The sequence below is a fragment of the Castor canadensis genome, chromosome 1, assembly GCF_047511655.1.
Source record: "Castor canadensis chromosome 1, mCasCan1.hap1v2, whole genome shotgun sequence".
Lineage (NCBI taxonomy): Eukaryota > Metazoa > Chordata > Mammalia > Rodentia > Castoridae > Castor > Castor canadensis.
In genome coordinates, this window is record NC_133386.1 from 131,863,489 (window position 1) to 131,884,669 (window position 21,181).

At 37.6% G+C, this 21,181-nt stretch overlaps 1 protein-coding gene across 10 annotated transcripts in view; it reads right to left on the minus strand.

Moving 5' to 3' along the window:
• The window catches only part of Emsy (EMSY transcriptional repressor, BRCA2 interacting), a 124,327-nt gene that overhangs the window by 57,556 nt on the left and 45,590 nt on the right, over positions 1-21,181 (minus strand). For 3 of the 10 annotated variants that reach the window (XM_020167178.2, XM_020167166.2, XM_020167157.2), the window contains exons 3-10: positions 17,992-18,780; positions 16,218-16,326; positions 10,883-10,982; positions 9,359-9,433; positions 8,000-8,041; positions 4,486-4,661; positions 2,591-2,743; positions 357-616 (exon numbers count right to left, since the gene is read on the minus strand). In XM_020167178.2, coding sequence (XP_020022767.1) covers positions 357-616; positions 2,591-2,743; positions 4,486-4,661; positions 8,000-8,041; positions 9,359-9,433; positions 10,883-10,982; positions 16,218-16,287 — 876 coding nt within the window. In that variant the 5' untranslated portion in view covers positions 16,288-16,326; positions 17,992-18,780. The remainder of the gene's footprint in view (positions 1-356; positions 617-2,590; positions 2,744-4,485; positions 4,662-7,999; positions 8,042-9,358; positions 9,434-10,882; positions 10,983-16,217; positions 16,327-17,991; positions 18,781-21,181) is intronic. The other 7 variants (XM_020167194.2, XM_020167187.2, XM_074082604.1 and 4 more) reach the window with 5 other exon arrangements.

The following is a 21,181-nucleotide window of genomic DNA, read 5'->3' on the forward strand; positions in this document are numbered from 1 at the left end:
TGTTACTTTTTAAAAGTAAAAACTAAGTTCCTAGAAGGTAAGGTAATACAAATACAAGTTTACAATTTTTCTAGTTTTAATTTTTTTTTAAATGGCATTACAATTACCAAACAGAGCACAAATCTTAGAAGTGGATCTGTGTCATCTTAGGCAAATCATTTAGTATGTCTGGGTTTCATCTATAAAGAGTGAAATAATAATACCTATCTCAAAGTTTTATGTACAGAATTAAACAAGTAAGAGATGTGAACATTTCCAGCATAATGCCAAACACACAGTAACTCGGGACACGCTTCTCACGTCTAAATCACCCTGCCTGAAAGAGATGGCAGACAGAGACTCCCTCCACCGCGTACCTTCTGTGTTGCTGTGTTTGTGGTCTGTGTTGATGGCTTGGTGAAAGTTATTTTCACAGGAGACATGTGGGGTGGTAAGGAGTTGGCGATGCTCTGCATGATGTTGCTCATCTTGGGACTGCCACTCACAGGCACAGTGATCGTCTTTGAGACTGGAACAACAGCCTTTGGAACTTCCTTTAGGACAACAGGAGAGGAGCTAGAAGAGTTGGTTCGCCTTCGTTTTCTGGGTTTTTCATCTTCATCTGAACAACTAACACCTGAAAGACAATGATAATATTGCTTTATTTATATCCTTGTGTGATCAAGTCATCTTGACATCTCCCACTGCCTTATGCCTGATCTGCATCTATCAATCCTCCATCAAGAAAGTTGTCTCTGAATGTGTTTCTTCTGTTAAGCTCCCTATCAGTCCTTATCTTCTGCCTGTATCTTATCAACAACCACCTAAAACATGTCCATGCTTCCCATCTTTACACTTCTGTTCTACCCTCCTCCATCCTACTACCAATTACAAAATTTCATGTTTAATCATGCCAATGCACTCCCAAAGAATGCTTTGGTAGTTCTTCTCTCCCTATTAAAGGAGGCACAAAACCATTACTCTGTCATTCAAGGCCTCTATCTTTCCAATAATACCCTATTGCACCGAATACTGTGCATTTCTGTAATATTGGCATGCTGACCTGCTCACCATTCCCCAAAGCCACTCTACTACATTCTATCTATCTCTGGGTCTCTATATTATGTTGTTCTTAGGGAAATATTACCTACCATCAAAGACCTCTTCAGTGTCCCACAATCATCATCCTGCAAGCCACCTCTTCAATGAAGCTTTCCCTTATTCCTCTAAGCAAAACTAATCCACATCTCCTGCAAGCTTGTAAATCCTCTTCTGTACCACTTACCACATGGCAATGTGACTGTACATCTTCCACTAGTAAGGAGCTCCCAGAAGGATGACTAAGTCTAATTGGTTTGTTTCCCTGATATAGTGTCTAATACATGAAAAGTTAGGTAAATGAATAATTGACTATATTCCAAATTAATACTGCCTTATAATTTCTGAGTACAAAGCAATATATTATTATTATTTAAAACTACATACTTTGTTAAAAAACTACATATTTTGTGAAATGGTTTCTTCATGTTTGAGACTCTTTTAGTGATTAAAAATGATCAAAAGCTAGGTCTGTAGAGTATTTTAAAAGGCCACCTGGCTAAATCCAAGAAATCAGATATAAACTTAATTAACAGTCCCAGATTCTCAGATTTTTCTTTATGTATTAAAATCACAGTTATTTTTGTAGACTTTGTAAAAATCAAATGAGAAACACATGTAGCAACCTACATAGGAAATCTCCACAGAATAAACATAAAAATTATACGGTATGATTCATGGAATTGGTAAGAAAATATAACTCCATCCACCTTCTATTTTTAGACTCTAAGTAGGACTGACAATGACCTAGAATCATCCCTATCTAAACAGCAAATTCTACCTCTAAAAGTTATGAAGCAGTCAAGTTTATAACTATATTGAGAATAATAAAAAAAACACTAACAACCTCCAGTTGATTATCAAAAAAACAGAGAAAAAATAAAAGGGACACCGATATAACAGGGAAAAAAAGAACTGGACATCAAAGTGTTTCATAGACTAGAACTAAGTTGTTTAAAACCAAAAATAAAAAAATAAAATTTAGGCTGGAAGTGTGCCTCCTAAAGTGATGGAGCAAATGCCTAGCAAGCACAAAACCCTGAGTTCAAACCCCAGTACAGCCAAAAATAAACCTTAAAAATTATGGTAAAGTAGAAACGTAAGAGACTCTAGAATGCTTCACTGAATCTAATGGTCAGATGATATATAAAATAATTTGAGAAAACACTACAAAGAATATAATTTATAGAAATAAATATTGCATAAATCGTGTAAGCACATTCCTTCAGCTTCTATTCACATTTCTATTTCATGGCAATCAAAACAAGTGAATACGTGAAGGACAGCACTGTTCAAAGTCAGATTCCCCACACAGAACAAAAAAGAACTGACTTTAAAAAGTAAGATATACCTAGTCACATGTACAGAAAGGAATTCTTCAGAACCTTCAAAAACTAACCATTGCTAATAACTAATGGTCCAGTGACTTATTCCTGGAAGGCAGAGCTAATCCGAGCCTAGATACTGCAGCATTTAGCCAAGATGGCCCTGAAACACTGAGAGTGTCACTTACTTTTGACATAAACAGTACTTCCACTTGGCAAGACAACTACATTGGAGGCAGGACTGGCAGGTCTTGGAGACTTAACCGTTGCTATGCTGCCACTTGGAACAGGGGTAGAGGTTGGGGTTGACGTGGTACTTGTGTAGGAATAGCAAACCACTACTGAAGGAACGATAAAAAAAGTTTGCTGTTAACTTTCACCAAAACTGTCCAAGCATACAGAAAAATTATTTTTATTGCAGGCCAATTTTAACATTTTCATATGATCAGAAGTTACAGGCCAGAACAAAGTATTAAATTCACAGATTAAAAGGTATTAATACCTTTCCTGAAAATCGTTACTTAAACGGGTTTTCCCCCAAGTCTTAAACAGCTTGTCTACAGGTGACTTTGTCAATGGGGTAAAACGAAGTTACAAAGAAATCAAGTCTAAAAATTTACTGAGATAAATGAAAATCATTTTTCATTCATGCCAACAGTTGGACAACAGACCAAACACATGTTTGTATTCCTTTTTAATACTAAGAGCAGCACCAATGATGGAATGATGGGTAATTCTTCCTAACCACAGCAATTCCAATATGCCTACTAGGGAAGAACCAAAGTAATGTTCTTTCACATAAACCAACTGATAAGTCATTTGCCATCCAAGTGGTTCAACAAAATAAACTTAACTAAAATAACGATAGCTTTACGGTTCAATCTCTTTATCATTGTGAAAGGATACAGCTCAACAACAGCAAGAATAGCTCACAGTTACCATTTACTGGGTATGCACTGTGCTAAATCCTTTCCATGTATTATCACTACTTCTTATAACACCACATCTTCATTTTAACCTTATATGACAAAGCTAGGAAATGGCAAACTTAAGATTCACAGATTGATTTGACATTGGAAGCACAACATTCTCCCCATTTTCCATAGAGTTAGTAGGTAGAAAACGTAAAAGTAGGAAGAGAGGAAAGACGCCTCACCAACAGCAAAGAAAATAGGAACTCAATGGAGACTAAGTTTAAACAGTGACACACTGATAACTGTCTCCTGCAAATATTTCATTTGGCATAAAACAGACCCTGGCACGAATGAAAGGAATGTGTCACTTTGCTCACCATCCATTGCTAGGCAAGAAAAAGCAATCTGCAGAATAATCTGGGGGCTGGAGGTGTGGCTCAAGTGGTACAGTGCCTGTCTCACAAGCAAAGCCATGAAGCCCTAAGTTCAAACACCAGTACCACAATCAAAAAAAACCCCAATAATCTGACAAATGCATTATTTTCAGAGATGCGGTCATGCAAAACCAATCTAAGCTATTGGAGTCAACCGAAATATGCTCTCAAATTTAATATTACTCCTGGTGGCCTCAGGAGAATTTAAGGATTTTTAAAGCATGTGTCAATTACTAGATTAAATAACAATAATCTACCAGGTAATGGATTCAGCACATTAACTAGAATAGAGAAGCAGCATATACCACCATTCCAGAAGACAAAAAGAGCATTATTTTCTAAAGCTCTCAGTTCAGCATCTTTTTTATAGCAGCTAAATGACTTCTGTTATCTTATTTAACCTCTAATGTGATCCATTAAGGCCTTCTACTCACTTCTACAAAATACACCAATGTCAAAAATTCATTCTGAGAAAGCTTTTTACAATTTTGTGATTAACATAACTCACACTTTGAGTAAAAGGAAGATTTAATTTGAGTAGAGACTAAAAACCTGGCAATTGTTTCAGAATCAGAACTGCCCACTATGTTTCATAACCTTTAAACACTGGGATGTTTTTAATCCCTGTGTTTTCATCTGTTTTTAAGATGAAAAATATTATAGCTTTTCTTGAACTTTATAAAAAAAAAAATTCTAGAAAGGTAATTGCTAACGGAAAAACACTTTTCTACTCACCTTCTTTGCCTCCTGTTTCTGCAGGCACTGGAAGGGATGCATTGTGCTGGACAGCTGCATTGGCCACAGCATTAGCTGTTACAGTGAAGGCAGTTTGCGGCACTAGCCGGGGCATCAGTGGTACCAATCGACGACCTTCAATGGACCACTCTGAAGAGCTATTAGGTCCAGACATACTAAACAAAAGAGAAAACACTGCTACAAGGGTTCTCAATTGCTAAAAAGCAAGTCAAATATAACTTTTAAAACTATTAAAATATACCATGAATGAATAGGAAAGGCTTTATTTTAAATAAGCAAGATCAAAATTATGAATACTTAGAATTCAAGGAATGTCACACACTTAGGTTCTTATACACTTTATTCTATAATCAGAATCTTATAATGGGTATAATTGAAACTGAATTTTTTTCTATGCCTTGTAAAAATAAATATTGGCTTTGTTTTCATTAACTTAAATCGGGTTTCACTAATAAAAACAAGTATTTCTACTAACTTTTAAGATGTAATTTTGTAATTAAACAAAGAGTTAAAAAGCCATTAAAAATTAGGTTTTCCTTAATAATTAAGGATGGAATTCATGCACTCTTTGTAAAATTATCTAACTGCCTGCATGGCCAGAGGTTCTAAAGGCTTTTAAACAAGGGAAACTGAGGCAGTAAACGAGGGAAACTAGGTAGTAAAGGATAGAAAAGAGCTTCATATATTACTGCGTGTGTCACTAACAATTTGTGTAATATTTTTATATTAACTTTCCTATTAAAAAATCAACCAGATCTGTGGATGCTAAAAGAAATCCGTCACTACTTTATTTTTCTTTATTTGTACTACCCTTCACTGTAAGGAGGCTTTGAGGCAATTAGACTCTCTCTCTAAGCAGATACCACTCACTTTCTCTACCCTAAATTTCTTGAGCAAGTTTTGCCAGAAAATCTGACTAGAGGTTGAAATATCAAACGGTAATTGTCATTTCTCTTACTTGGCTCCACAAAAGACCCTGACTAATTAGTGTAGAAGTTCAAAATTCACCCAGAAATAATCAATCTCTTTACTAAATCAATATTTTTGTACTTTTTTTGAAACCACAGATTTTACATCCCAACCTGGAGTTTAAGACTTTTGTATATACACAGACTCTTCAGATGTAGACAGACTATACAAAAGCCCTTAGTGGGCAGTGGAATAATGACAGTGATGATGATGGTGGTAATGATGATAGCTAAAATAAATTAAGAATATATTATATGTCAGACATTTTTCTAAACATCTTACATGTTTTAACTCAGTTCTCTCAGCAATCCTATGAAGTTCAAAGTATTATCATCTCCATTTTATAGCTGGAGAAACTGATACACAGAGAAGTGAAATAACTTGCCTAAGATCATACAACTGATGCATGTCTCATTCAACAAGCAAACATCCCACTACTAAAATTATATGCCGGATCTTAACTACAAAGAATAAAATTTTTCAAATGGGGTTTATGTGTAACTTTTGTCTTTAATTTATACCAACTGGGCATTGTTCTCTAATTACCACCAACCTTCACTGAATGGAACAAGTTACTTTACAACTTAAGAAGGATTTAAGTTCAGTTCAGAAAGGAATTTCTATAAGCTGGTGAACCCAATCGGGCTACTATGGAAAATCTATAAATTCTCACACAGCTTAACACAGTCCTATCTAATACAAGGAATAAAGGAGTTCCCGAGACCCCAACAACCCTCAAATTTACTACATTAAGTTGCATGTTGACACTAGTTCAGAAACAAAGAATGGTATGAATGAGAAAAATAGAAAAGAACTATAGCTAACTGTTAAAGGGAAAAATTCTTAAAAATTTGCAGCATTTTCTTGGTTTACTCTTATTTTGCTACCATTTTATTAGAATATCACTAATAAACTTGCTTAACATGAGTTTGCCACACAAAGTGATGTCTACACTTACCTGGTATATTATTTAAATGGTGGCAGAAATTATGTAAGATTAATGATATGAAGTACATGAATATATGCTATTGAAAATAAAAAATTGCAGTGCAAAGACAGAACTGCAACTTTTAGAAAGATCTAAAAACCTTCCAAATTTCCACTCATGCAAACATGCTCAAACTTTTTTTAAGTGAGTAAAAATTAAATATGTTAGAATTAATCAAAAGTTCCTATTTACTTAGTAATGAAAGTGTAAATACGCATTGGTTACACAAGTAAATCTAAACCAAATTTATAAGCTTTAAAAATCTTACTAATAGGGTTTCACTAGGATACCTCAGTCTAGATATAAGCAAAAGAGAGTGCAAATCTTGCTCTAGCCTCTATTCTGAAAAATCTAAGATGATATTAACGAAACTACCTTGGCCCTTACATCTTTTGCTGTCTAGGATATCAGTAAGAAATCATCTTTGCATAGAAACACAGTATCCTGAAAATGTTTGACCGGTGATGAAAGGGTTAAGGGAAATTCCAGACAGCCACTTTATTCTAACTCTAGAGACAGAGTTAAATTGGGTGGCCCAATTTAAAAAGCTGAAGCTTTAACATTTTCTTATAATTCAAAACTGGATTACGATATCAAACTTAGTAAAATGGCCTGGTGCCAAACAACAAACACTTGTTATGCTTCAAGCCACAAGCAAGGCTTCTCTTTGATCCCAGACACTCCACTCTTTTTTGTTTCTCTTCCTTTGTGCTCAATCTTTTCCCCTTTCAACTGCATTCCTCTGGGCTAAACTACTATTTTGAGTGGGGGAGGAAAGGGAAAGAAGAAAGGGGATGCAGGAGGTTCAGATGCATTCCTCTAGCTGTTGTTGTTTTTCTTTATTGTATTTGTTTTTCCAGGCTCAGAGTACAAAGCCCTTCTATAGGTAATCTTTGGTACTAGGGTCTGCAGCAACTCTGAGGGGAAGAAGGCAGTCACCAATCTCCTCTCCCTGACCCTTGAGCTTAACAAATGATACAACATCTAGTCAAACTAAAACCACAATATAAAATATTCAAAACAAGAGTATAGAAAGACCTAAGAAGCTTAAAATTATATACTGAAATAAACTCTTTTCAAAAAATGAAATTCATATATTAAAGAAATCAGAAAGGAGAGTAAAAAAGAGGAAACACAGGCAGATAAAAGCCAACTCTCAATTATCCATGCTAATGGAGAGAGGAGGGAAAGGGAGAGGTCAAATAGATTAAAGAAACCCATATAATATCCAAAAATATTTTGGCAAATACTAGTAAATTCTTCCATCAAATCTTTACCAGGACAACTACCATATAGTAAAATAACTAATGAAAATTTTCACCTCCTCTCCCTTCCCACCCTCTGACAAGAGGTACTCCCAAGCAGCAAAATGGCTAAAGGGTGGGTAGTATTAGGAAGGGGAGGAGGGGAAGAGAAAGAAAAGCAAGGGGCATGGTTAATTCATAAGTGGAATAATGTGCCCCTGAATAATTGAGAGCTTCAATTTGGAAATAAATACAAGAAAAAGCCTGAAATAATAATAACCTATTTGCATACCTGTAACTTGGTCTTTCACCCAAATATAAGGATAAATTCATTCTTTAAAGGGGAAAAAAGGAAAAGGAGACTAAATAAGTGTTATCCTTTAAGTATGACACTGATGCATCAACTTACAACTAGTTGCCCCACAATACTGTTCCAATAAGTCTAAGGTACTAATTTTGTCTCTAAGTGCCTCAGAATACAAACTATTATTTAGTACTTTATTATTTAGCACATAGATTTCTTATTACCAGTTCTTGAAATAGAATTTAGACTCAAGTTATTATTTTTAGAGCATCCAATTCAAATTTTGGAGTGAATTAAAGAAGGAACACATTAATATTGGAATGTTTCAACCACGCTAGCCTGATTAACTAAATATTAAACGTCTCTAATGGAAAATTTCCAAATTTCTACAGTGTACACCTACCACTGAAGAATCTCAAAATTCTAGGATAAACTGCTGGTAAAAAGGTAAGCACCCCACTTTCTGTGCTAAGTAAAATGAGGGACAGTGAAGCTAATGGATCTTTGGGATCAATTTAAGTTCTGCCAACTGGTTTAAATACATAGTTTTAAGCAATCACATTAGCAAATAGATGGAATTCTTTCTTTTAGTTTCATTTCATATTAAAACAAAAATAAAAAACAAATGAATTACACTATACTATACTTTATGAAATATTTCTACCATCTTGTATTATCATTGAAAGGATAATTTCTGCTCCTTTCTATTCTTTAGGAGGCACTTTCCCATAGTACATACTCAACTGATGTACTGCTCTCAGTCCTCCACAACTCTCCATCCTACTTGTCAAACAGTTAAGATTATCTGGAAACAATTTGATAAGAATCCTTTCTCATTTTAATGTTAGCCTTTTAAAGTAAATTAAGATATATTCATATTCCTTAAAGTAGAGCATATATTTTAGTCTTTTTTTCTAAATCTCAAAATACATGAAATAATTAGAGCCAGATTTAAAAAGTTATAATGCCTATTTATAAATCAATATACAAATCAAATACCATTATAAAGAACCTCTTAAGGGACTTTCAACTTGAGGAAGCATACTACTTTGTTATTGAACTTAACTCCAATTAAGTGAATCATCTGCTAAACTGCTGCAGTCTGTAGTTGTACAGAGGTTACCTTGTAACAGGAGTAGACCTGAGTTCTTTAAGCTAGCCTGACAAAATGCAAAAAAAAACATAAGCAATAAAATAAACATTACTACTATAGTTAGGATCCCTGAGTATAAAGATACTATTATTAAAATAAAAGACTCAGGAACCTACTACACAATAGGAAGACTGTTTCAAAACTAAGTTACACTACATCATAAAAAACCAGGGGTGGTATGACTAATGGCTTACTTATGTGCAATTGTTGTTAACCGTTCATCGTTTACTGCTCTCCGAACTTCAGCACGATGGCGCTCTGTTGAGATGCTATGAAAAAAAATAGCCATTATAGAACTCTGCCAAGCAGGCAGTTCTCTTCTATATTGTCATTAATATTTAAGTCAACATTTTGTTGAAGGGTGAAGGGAGATTGTTTTGTGAAAAGATAAATACGGAAATCTAATATTATCTTCAAATGCTTCAAAGTCTTAGAAAAAGATTCATACTGATTCTGTGTAACTGCAGGAAGAATTAGTTGCAAATTAGAAATCATAGGAAGACAAATTCAACCTGTTACCAACACTTTACTTCCAGATCTCAAAAATGTTAGGCCACGGACAAGATTAACAGAGCTTCCTGTTATCTAAACATGCAAACGGATGCTGCTCAGTGACCTCCTAAATCATGATTGCTGAGAAGAAAATCTGGTCACTTAGAAGAAAGTTTAAGTCTTGTCTAAATTTTAAGAGTCTATTAATTTTATGTTTAGTGAATACAATAAAAGAAATGAGAATGGCAAAATAATCTGTTTCCTGTGGCTATATGAAAAGAAACTTGACACCAAGGTAATAATCTTTTATTACTCAACACATACAGCTAGGTATCTTCCATACATTATGTTGCCAATGATAAAAATGTGCTTATACTGATTCTGTACTTATATTAAACACATATAAAGGTAACACACAATTTCTTAAAGCTATACCCACACTATTCATAAATATTCTATACAATGAACACCTCTCTTCCAACTGTATTGTTTACTACTTATGCTAAACTTGTAGGATGGACTGAAACATTTAAGGGGCTAGAAAGCAGAAATCATGAGGAAACATAACAACAAAATAATAAAACTCAGAATTCAACTTAATAAATTGCTATTTAATTTTAATTAAGTAATAGGAAGAGCCTCTTCTATATTTTCACTTTAAAAAAGAATAGGACAAAATGGCTTTACAAGTAGAAAGCAAACTTTAGTCAAGGCAGACCATTTTCTGAGAAAGTTCGAGATGTTAAAATGAGTTGACAAAGCATCAAGGAATAATCCCTTTCACTAGAATTTTTTTTTATTGGATTCAACTGCCACGCTAGTGCAACTGAAGGAACAAAGTACGCTAATGGCTATAACTATATAATCACTACCTTTTTTTAATCTGTTGAGGCATCTTCCTTGCATCCCTTTCTTCCCTCCAACAAAAGCCACTCTACATGTTTATATCCAGTTGCTGCCAGCTCTTCTTTCCTTCATCTATGTCAGAAGTACTTCTCTTTCCCAGATGACCCCAAAATATCTGCCTTAAACCCTTTCTGATTAGATGACAGAATAAAGGGTAAAGGCAGAATTTTCTATAACAGCACACAACCCAGGATAGGATCTCCAAGCACCAATAATTTGAATACCTCTGTTCCTCAATTTAATTTGAGAGTGAAAAGTAATGAACCCCCTCAAAATGAAATTTCTAGAGTCATGACTCCCAAACTTTTATGATAATTTACCTAAGAACTTTTGAGAGTTCTCCAAGAAGATCTTTCTTTTCCTTGGTGAGATCCCCCTGTGCCCGAAGTGCACTGATAACTCCAGCATATGCCTCCAATTCTAGAAGAAGAAAATTATTTTAGATAGGCCTTTAATATTTTACTCCTATGGCTATGCATAGTTAAGCTTCAGGGCAAGAGACCTAAAATGAATCAAATGTAAATATTTTTAAAATTCCTTTCAAATTTTTTATCTAACAAAATACTAAAATGTGGCTTTTATATCAATTTATTTTCCAGGGCCTCACAGAAGTCAGGTATGCAGATGTTTAGGAAGAAAAATTTAATGTTAGGTATTTAGTCTAACACATTATTACTGAAGAACATTTAACTCAGATGCTACCAACAACTGGACATAGGCTCCAAATAACAAGAAGGCTGATATGAGAAGTTTTGTTTTTTGCTTTTTGGCAGTACTGGAGTTTGAACTCAAGACTTCAGCCTTGCCAGGCAGGTGCTCTACCACTTGAGCCACACCTCTAGCCCAAGAAGTTTTTATAATTATTAAAAGGTACATTCACTGATCACCCCTTGAAATAATTCCTTAAGAATTCAAACTGTATTCCACCTCCCTCCTGGGTAACTGAAAGTACTGTGAATACTTAAAAAACACAGGAACAAAAGATTCTGGTTATAGCACTGCCACTTATAGCTATGTGACCTTGGGAAAGTCCTTTCTTACCTGAAAGAAACTTTGTGGGTACCTTCCACATCTAACATCCTCACATCTACAAAAAATTATTATTAAAATTACTAATTAGTATAGGCATGGTAGCACATACCTACAATCCCACTACTCAGGAGGAGGTCAGGGCAGGAGGATGGAGAGTTGGAGGCCTCAAAAAAAAAAAAAAAAAAAAAAAAAATATATATATATATATATATATATATATATATATCAGCTGCATCTAGTCTGGAACTAAGTTACCAGCTAAATGCAGCCACCAAAGAGTTGTTGTTTTAAGCCTTTACCACTATAAAACATGTATCTGAGCAAAACAGAATAGTGGGAAATAAATCTTCATACTTAAGTTGCTACAAGTATTTGCTATTTGCCAATGCCTGACACACAACAGTCAATAAATGTGAGCCAAATCATGAAACGATGCATGCCTGCAGACCAGTAATAAACTTGTAGTCTCATTCAGTTCACATTATTCATATTTCTGTCAAAAGGAAGCTTTATACAGAAGAGCAATCTGACCATATTAAATGGAAATGACAGGTCCACCTGATTTAACCTAAGTATGAACATCCTACATGTTCAATCTGTACTGGATCCTACAAGGACATTTTGTGAGCTTCTCTTCAAAAACAAAACTCATGCTCTTAAGTAGTGAAGGAAATACTTAGTTCTAAGACACATACTTCCACTTTTATCAGACCTAGAACATGGTACAGAAAGGCACTGAGAATAACCAACTAAGAATTCACCACACTCAAATGCTTATACCCCCATTTATGGAATATTTTATTCAACACATCAGTATTGAGTCCTATTACACACACTTCAGATTGTGTGTTAAGTACTGCCCTCAATGAGTTAACTGTAGAATACAAGTACAGTAAAATAAGTCATCAGGCAATTATGATAGTTTACGTACAGCAGTAAAGACATAGAGGAGAAACACATCGTCTAGTCTGGAAACATAAAGCTTTAATCAGAAAGAGAATTGTGCCCCAGGCAGGGGGGTGAGGAATGAAAATATGCAAAGGAATAGAGAGTAAAAGAGCAGATGATGTTTCATATGATTTCAGTAATTTTCAGTAACAGTGACTACATTTAAATGTTTACACTAAAGGAAGTAAAAATGTCTGCACTAGGATAGTCACTAATTCAAACTAAACTACTAATCGAATACTACTACTACAAGGTACCACAGAAAATACTTGTAGGTACAAAAGAAAGTCCCTATCCTCAAGCTGATTAAAATCCAAAAAGAGAATGATTACAGATATACAAACAACTATTATTAAAGGTAAGGGGAAAGAGAAAAATAAAAATGGAAAAATGGTTTGTGGCCAGACTGAGAAATCCTCTAATTCCAATCTAAAAAGTTTTTATTTGATAGAACTCAGTAATTGATTATAAAGAAAAGAAGTGAAGTTTTATAATTTGCAAAATGCTTAGAAGAATAGCATTGCTGTAAAAAGAAATGGAAAGATCAGAAGGAGGAGGTGGTTTGAGAAAAAAAGAGCTTACTTTTGATCTGTGGAATTTATGGTGATGAAGACACTATTTCAAATTAAATTGAATTAACTGGAGAACTATGACAAATGTTTCTGACAGTTCAAATTTATCTAAAAAGTCATACACAAAATTAGGAGGTGTTAACCTCATACACCCAAAACTGGGACTCTGAATATAATTACCACAGCTACAAAATCCACAGCACTTCTTCAGGAATTCACTCACTGTAAAGAGTCCTTACTAGCTTCCCATCCTCTTCACACTTACTGACAACCATTTTTATGGGTATCCTCAGATTCTGATGTATCTTAAACTTGGCTGAATTTCTGGTATTATTTTTGGTGCTATTCTATTATACTGCTAACTCCAATAACAAAGAAGCATAATGAAGTAATAACAAATCAGCCATTCAATTATACTTACAGCCCATAAAGCCTCGTGTTAGAGTTAGAGCTCAGTAGTAGTCACAAAAATAGGGCAAGGGAGAAGGTCAGAGAGAATTATTTAGTTGTCATTGGTATATTCAATATACCAGTCATAAATCATAAGTTCTCTTCCCCAATTTCTTGATAATTAAGCAAAATCTGCTTAGCATCTTACATTAAAATGATTTATAACTCTTTCCAAAAGGATCAAATTAATTCCTAACTTGAAGCTGATTTTTTTTTTTTTTGGTGGTGGTACTGGAGTTTGAATTCAGGGCCTTCAGCTTCCACTCTACCACTTGAGCCAATCCATCAGCCAAAAGCTGCTACTTCTCTAAACTTTGGACCAGGAGATAGAGTTTGAAGGCAATTCAAAGGTTCATTGTTATGATAATGAATTAACCAGTGAGGAGGAAGTCTTTTGGCGAATCACTATCAAGGCTTACCTCCCAAAATGTCACCAAAGATTACATTACCACATAGGATGGCTATTTTGTTTTGAAGAGAAGCAGCTCTCCAGCACCATTATCCACACAGCTCTGACTAAAATTAGGGATATCTATTATTATTTATTTTTAATATTTGTTTACATTTATTTTATCCTGAATTCATTCCTACATCGTAAGTTTTTGTTTCTTCAGGTTCTTCTGATATTTTTTTCTGCATGCAATCTCCTCTTCTGGTCAGGAACAATTAGGATCCTCTTTTCAGTAAGAACTGACTTGATGTGACATGGGAGCTCATGGTTGGTTCAACTTCCCCAGAGCTTTGTAAGTGCTACAACCCATCTTGGATGCTTTGTTTACCTGGATGTGCTCAATGAACCTGCATCTAAACCCAAAAGTTCAGCATTTCTGCACTTTAAAGCATTTGAAGGAAAAAATTCAGCACTTTTCTAGAGCCACATACTCTGCCCAGCTCTACTATTTGGCCTGGGCACACAACTAACTCCACCACTGTAACAATAGAATGGTATATACTGCTTTTATAAAAGGACAACTCTCAGATATGCACACCCTTGAAAGCCTGGACAGCCTCATGGATATTCAGTCTTAAAGTTAATGCCAAAACTTTAGCCTCTTGGTTCATATGCTTTTGTAGGGTGTTCTGGGTCAAGTGAATACCAAACCATTTTCTTTCTTTCTTTTTTTTTTTTTGTGGCAGGACTGGGATTTGAATTCAGGACCTCATGCTTACTAGGCAGGCGCTCTACCACTTGAGCCACTCTGCCAGTCCCCAGACCATTTTCATAGGGCACCTCAGACCATTAGGAAGAGCTAGAGATAAATTTAGACCTATAGGTTACCATTTTTATATTTAAACATAATCCCTTGGCGCAAGGCCCCAGAAACCCAGAACTGCCAATCCAATCTGCAATTATTTCAACTGTGAAATAAATGAGTCCAACTTTATAATCAATAGCTAGCAAATTATATTCATTGCATATGTGCAGAAAATATTTTCAGATAGTGATAAATTTAGATATAAGGTTAAAAAAGAGGAATGACTGACACTTCCCAACACAACACACACACACACACACACACATACACACAGAGAGAGAGAGAGAGAGAGAAAATTCTTTTTGACTTGCTAAAATACAAGGCTAAGAAGTAGTCTGAAATCCTCATAGTGGCCTGAGGAGAAATAAAAGGGGCAAAATTATTAGCAGGCAGGTCCAGAGTAGCTATGATTCTGTCTGATCTACACAAAGAAATTTCCAACAAAAATTTCCTTTGAAGCAAAGATTTAGCAACAAATAAATATGTCTAAAAGCAGCTGCTATAAATGTGATACTCTCAGGTGTCAGGCACTATGATATGCCCTTTATCTAAACAATTCATGCCTACTCCCAAAACATTTAATGTTCTTTTTGAAATTATTTTAACATTTATTTGTTGGACTTCAGGCTACACAAGCATTTCTCAACCATGGCTCTTCATCTGAACCAGAAAATTATTTAAGTAACTCTTTTTCTCAATTTTTGCAAGGAGGGCACATAACTATTATCATTCTAGATGCATGGGGAGTAGTTCATTACATATAATGGATCCTTAGCATTAGGGTTTAATTCTCTCTCTAAATGCTGGTTGAGAAAGGATGCTGAAAGGGAAAATAAGCAATAAATAGTCCATTGTAAGTGTAAAGTATGTTTTGTTACTGATTACAAAACATAATTTGGGAAAGTAGGCATAGTTTGCGTTAACTTAGAATTTAGAAATAGTATGTAATTCACACACACACATCCATGAAGGTTAGTAATATGCTAAATAAAATGAGACCAAAAAAATCATATTCCCTCAGGTCAAATATTGACTCCATGACTCACTGTTGCCATTACCTTGATTTCTAAACTTCATATGTAAAATGAGGACCCCAAAAACAAACTGGAAAAAAAAAAAACCTACTCTTTAGTACTGAGTGAGGAGTAAGTGAGATGTTGATGCAAAGGACTCAGAATACACAAGTTCTCATTTGAGTCTTAGCTGCTTGTACTATGATTCATATACAAATCAGTACGCTAGATACTAGGGAAACAACACTGAGAAAAAATGGAGACTATACCTTCAAAGAATTTCTACTGTGTCATGAGAAACGATATCCTTGCAAACAACCATAAGCCAAAAAGAAAGGGAAAAGTATCATAGAGAAGTATAAAACATCAAAATTAAAATCATACCCAATTTTCGAAGAATCCGTTTGCATTCATCCCTGCTGAGATCCAAAAGGGTTGGCCACACAACAGGCATTGCTGCTTCTGTTTGGTAGCCCCAAAGAGCTTGTCCTCCCTATAGAGGAAAAATCAAAACATCAAATTATCGTATTATATTCACCCAAAAGGTCACTCACCTAAAGATCTATCCACAGGCTAAGAAGTAAAACTAATAAAATATCTCACAATCATTTTTCACCTCCAAGTGTTCCAACTTCTGACAAATGAAGAACTAAAGCACCATACGAAAGCTTATTATTCCAGCCTGTGACGGTGGAAAGAGCACAAGTTTTAGTCAGACACCTCTAGGTTCTGCTTCCAGATTTTCAACTTAGTGGTTGTGTGATCCTGGGTAACTTGGTATCTCTGAACCCAAGTTTTACACATCTATTAAAAGAAAGATAATCTCACCCAGTTGGTTGAGTATTAAAGATGAGTGTGTACCTAGTTCTTTCATAGTGCTGGCATGCAACTTAATAAGTGGATGCTTCTACCTGTGCAACCTTGGGCGGTTACTTCTCTCGGCTTCCTCACTAGTAAGTTACACAAGATAAAATAAGTAAAGGTCCTAGCACATTACTTAAGGAGTTCATGGAACTCAATAAAGACTCTCCTCGGGTCTTATCAATGAAATATGAATTTAGACCCTGTAGTTATGAAACCACCATTTACCAAAAATTTAGGTGCGAAGAACCTCTCCTGGGAATTTCTTAGTATAGAGGCCAAAAAGACACAGCGCTTGGGGCTTACCCATACCTGCCTAGCAGGAGACCCTCTGAAAACATCTGTTAAATGATTAAATGAATGGTTGGCGGGAGAAGTAAAATGCATGCATGAATGAATGAATGATCTCACAGTCGAGCCATGAAGTTAAACGCTGAACCGAGAAAACTGCTATATCGCGTTCCAGGCTCTGGGCTGCTAACTCCAACTCTTCGCCCCAAGTTGAACTCCCCCTCCCTCCTACTTCCCACAGTGCTCTCAGCTCAGAACCAACCCAGAGCAAGCCCAACAGGACTGCGCGCCCCAGCTGGCAGGATGACATAAAGAAAAGGGGTGGAGAGGAGGAAGAAGGGGCAGAGCCAAAGGAATCCGCTCGCTCCACAAGCCTGTCCCCGCCTCCCGATAGGATCTCGGAGGCGGCGGGCGACCGCCGGAATCGAGCACCACGTCACGGCATCCCAACGCATCCCGGCCAGAGGACCCCACTGTGGGCAGGAGCGGCGGGCTCCCGCTCGAAACCCGGGGTCTCGAGGAATCCCTCCCCATCAAGTGTCAGGAGGCCAGCCCGCCCCGCCCCCTCTACAAACACGCACTCTCGCAGCACCCAAGCAAGAGCAGCCCGCCCAGGCTGTTCGCCCGCGCCTCTCAGCGCCAATCCCAATGTCAAGCCTGCGACCCTAGTCCCTCCGGCCAGCGCCGGTGTCGGGGGCGCCGGCCGGCGTCCGCGCCTCGCTCCCTCCAGGACGGAGAGGACAACAGGGACAGAGTAGGCGCGCGGACAGTCAGCCAGACGCCGGGGACCCACCCGGAGGCTCCCAGAGCTGGACCCCCCGGCATCACAGCACCAGGCCTACCACAGTCCCCCGGAGTCAACCTCCGGGAGCCCCACGATCCCGTTAGGAAACAACGGAGGATGGGGCTGGGCGCCCCAAGCCGGACTCCGAATGCCTGGTCCCGCGTTCCCCTATCCTGGCTGGCCTGCCAGCTCTTCCCAGGACCTTGCCTGGGAGTCACCCACCTGCCCGGCCTTTCGGGGCTCATCTAAAAGGCTCCTCCGCCAAGACTAGGAGACACCAGGAATTGGGTTTGTTTGCGGTGCCTCAGAAGGGGCAAGATGGCGACAGGTACCAGAGCGCAGGCGCAACCGCGCGTTGCCAGTCGGGAGGTGTAGTTTGCCTTTCCCGCCTTTCGCAAAAAGGGCACCAAAAGGTTTCCATTCATCCTGTCCCTCTTTTCCTCCCCATTTTGAAAGAGCGAACATCGCGGGGACTGCTGGGAGTTGTGGTCCGAATCAAAACTCCGTCTTCGTTCACTCCGGTTTTGGGTCGCACGCGCAAGGAAGTCTGGGAGTGTAGTTCCCTTGCCTTTTCCATACGCTACACTCTAGCTTCGCGCGCCTCTCCTCCGGCTGCCGTCTTCCAGCCAATCGGATGTACTCTCTGCTACGTGTGGCGTCATACGTAGCTGTCAAAATGGCGACGGTGGCTGATGCTGGGGCTTCTTAAGTACCTTGTTTCCAGCGAGACTGGCAGCTATAGGAGTGCAGGTTGATCCCTGAAGCGCACTTAATGATCAGGACGGGGTTCCTCAGAGTCGTGGGGGCAATTATCACCGGCCTTCAGCCACCCAGATAACAGCTCGAGGAGAGGGTAATCCAAGCTAACAACTGATACAGTGAACATCACAGTTGTCCCTACCCAGATCTTGGGTTTACGGAGTTGCAATTACAGAAAGAGAACAGGAGCACTCTCGACTTCGGGTACCTCCATCTGTGAAGTCGGAACGATAGTGACATCTCCTGCTATATCTGTCAAAGATAAGAAGGAGGAGGGGTTTATTTAAGGCACTAGGATGTGGTAGGTTTACCCTCAGTCTTTAGTCGTATTTAATTACACAGTTTTGTAGAGATCTTGCCCCTATTTTACCGATGAAAAAAGGGGCCCGATATATTGTTGCAGCCAATGTCTAGGGTTATTGAAAATTCCACCAAATTTTGTGATTGGCCTCCCTCGGTATTTTATACTTTGAGTAACATCGTATGCTATAGAAATGCCCAAATCAAAAGGAATTTTCATATGGAAATTTTTCATAAGCAAAGTCTCCTTTTTGAAAAATAGGGTTGGGAGTGTAGCCCGTAGTAGAACGCTAGCCTAGCAAAGGTCTGAGACTGTTGCTGTTCTTGAATGGCTGTAGGTTAAGGAGAGAAAATAACATTCAAGTGTCCTACAGCAGCCCCCCCCACCCCCATTCCTCCTGGCTTTCCATTGCACTCTGTTTTGAGGCCAGTTGCTCAAGAACCCTTGATCAGATGGTAAATGAAATCTAAACAGAAGAGGTTGTAACTCAACATACATTCTTTGATTTGATCCTTGGAACATCTGGGTGAGGTAGGTATAATTAAGTTCCCCCATCCAATGAATGAGGAAAACACAGATGTTTGGGAACTCACCCAGTTTCACTCAGATAAGAATTGATAGCTGGACTGTATAGCCTCAGGTCTTCTGACCTCCAAGTGTCTTTTCCTCTACAAATCCTGTTTACTAGGAGCCAAGTACTGTTCTAAGCATTTACTTTTGACCGCCAAGTATCCTTTCCTCTATAAGGAGTGTCAAAACGACAGAGTAGAAACGGAAAGACAAAGGGCTTATAAAAATGGATCCTTATAATAAGAGTAGCATATGAGTGATGAATTATTACCCTTAATCTTGTTTACTAGGAGCCAAGTACTGTTCTAAGCATTTTACATATTAACTCAGTCTTTACAACCCCTTTATAAATTTGTTATTAATAATTACAAGTGAGGCAGTTGAGGTATAGGTTGAAGGTTAAGCAGCTTGGAGAAGGTCACACAGAACTTGTAAAGCCAGGATTTAAATATAAGCTGTTTGACTCCAGAGTCTGTTCTCTAGACTAGTGGTTCTTTAATGTTCATTAGGAACCACCTGAAAATCCTGTTAAAATGCAAATTTTGATTATGTAGGATTGGGATAGGGCCTAAATCCTGTATTTCTAACAAGCTCCCAAGTGATGGTGCTGCTAGCCACTACATACTACCTTACAGCTTCCCTCTCCTCCTATTCATATTTCTGTCTGCCCTCCTTTTTCTTTGGGTTGGTTTTTTTGTTTGTTTGTTTTGTTTTGTTTTTTCTGTTTTATTTTTGTTTTTGGAGACAGAGTCCTGATATGTTGCCCAGGCTGGCCTCAAATTTACCATCCTCTGCCTCAGCCTCCCAAGTGCTAGGATTATAGGTGTGTACCACCATGCCCAGCTCCTACTTCTTTTGCAGCCAGAAACTCCCTCCCCATGCTTTCTCTGACTACTTCATAGCCCCAAATGTTCCTAACATTCTCTTCCTTAAGGATCAGTCTCAGAACTACTCTGGTGAAACTTTTCCAGCTCTTGCTATTCCCTTTAGGATGAATCAGGCATTCCCATCTCTGCTCTCATGTCACTTATTGCACGCTTATTATTACAGAGCTCAGAACATTGAATTGTGGTCATTTGTTTGAAAATTTCTGAGTAGACAGCAAGTTCTAATTAGGTTTGTGCACTCTTGTACCTAGTACATAATAAGAATAGCTAAAACTTATCCAGACTTTTCACTGTTCCAGATGCTTGTTTAATCCATGTGGTTTAATCCCTTTTATGGATGACAGAACTAAGGCACAGAAAGATTAAATAGCTTGTTCATGGGAACAGGCTAGTAAAGTAGCAGAGCCATGATTTCACATGAAGGCACTTTGCCTCCAAGAAGCACGTGGTAAATAAAATGAGAGCCACCTATACTTAACTGCCAAAGAAGAGAAACTAAGACTTACTGTCCTACATGACTTAAGTGGTTATAAGTGCCTGTAGCCTAGGAATATGTACAGGAATACGATAACTGTCTGAAGTTTATTCCTCTGCTAAGTAAGCAGCGTAGTCTTATACAGAAATTTCTTCAACATGCCTATCTTATGTTGTGCTATATTGGAGAAGGTAAATTTCATGAAAGTACCTGTTAAGCTCCAGTTGTATTATATAGGTAGGTAAATTGAAATGGATAAGACTTTAGGGATTCAATTCTACATTAAAAAAAAAACTCTTAAAAAAAAAAGCTGGGCATGGTAGTACACATCTGTAATTCCAGCACTCAGGCTGAAGCATGAGGAGCACTAGTTCAAAGCTAGCCTGGCTACAAAGTGAATTCCAGGCCAGCCTGACCCAC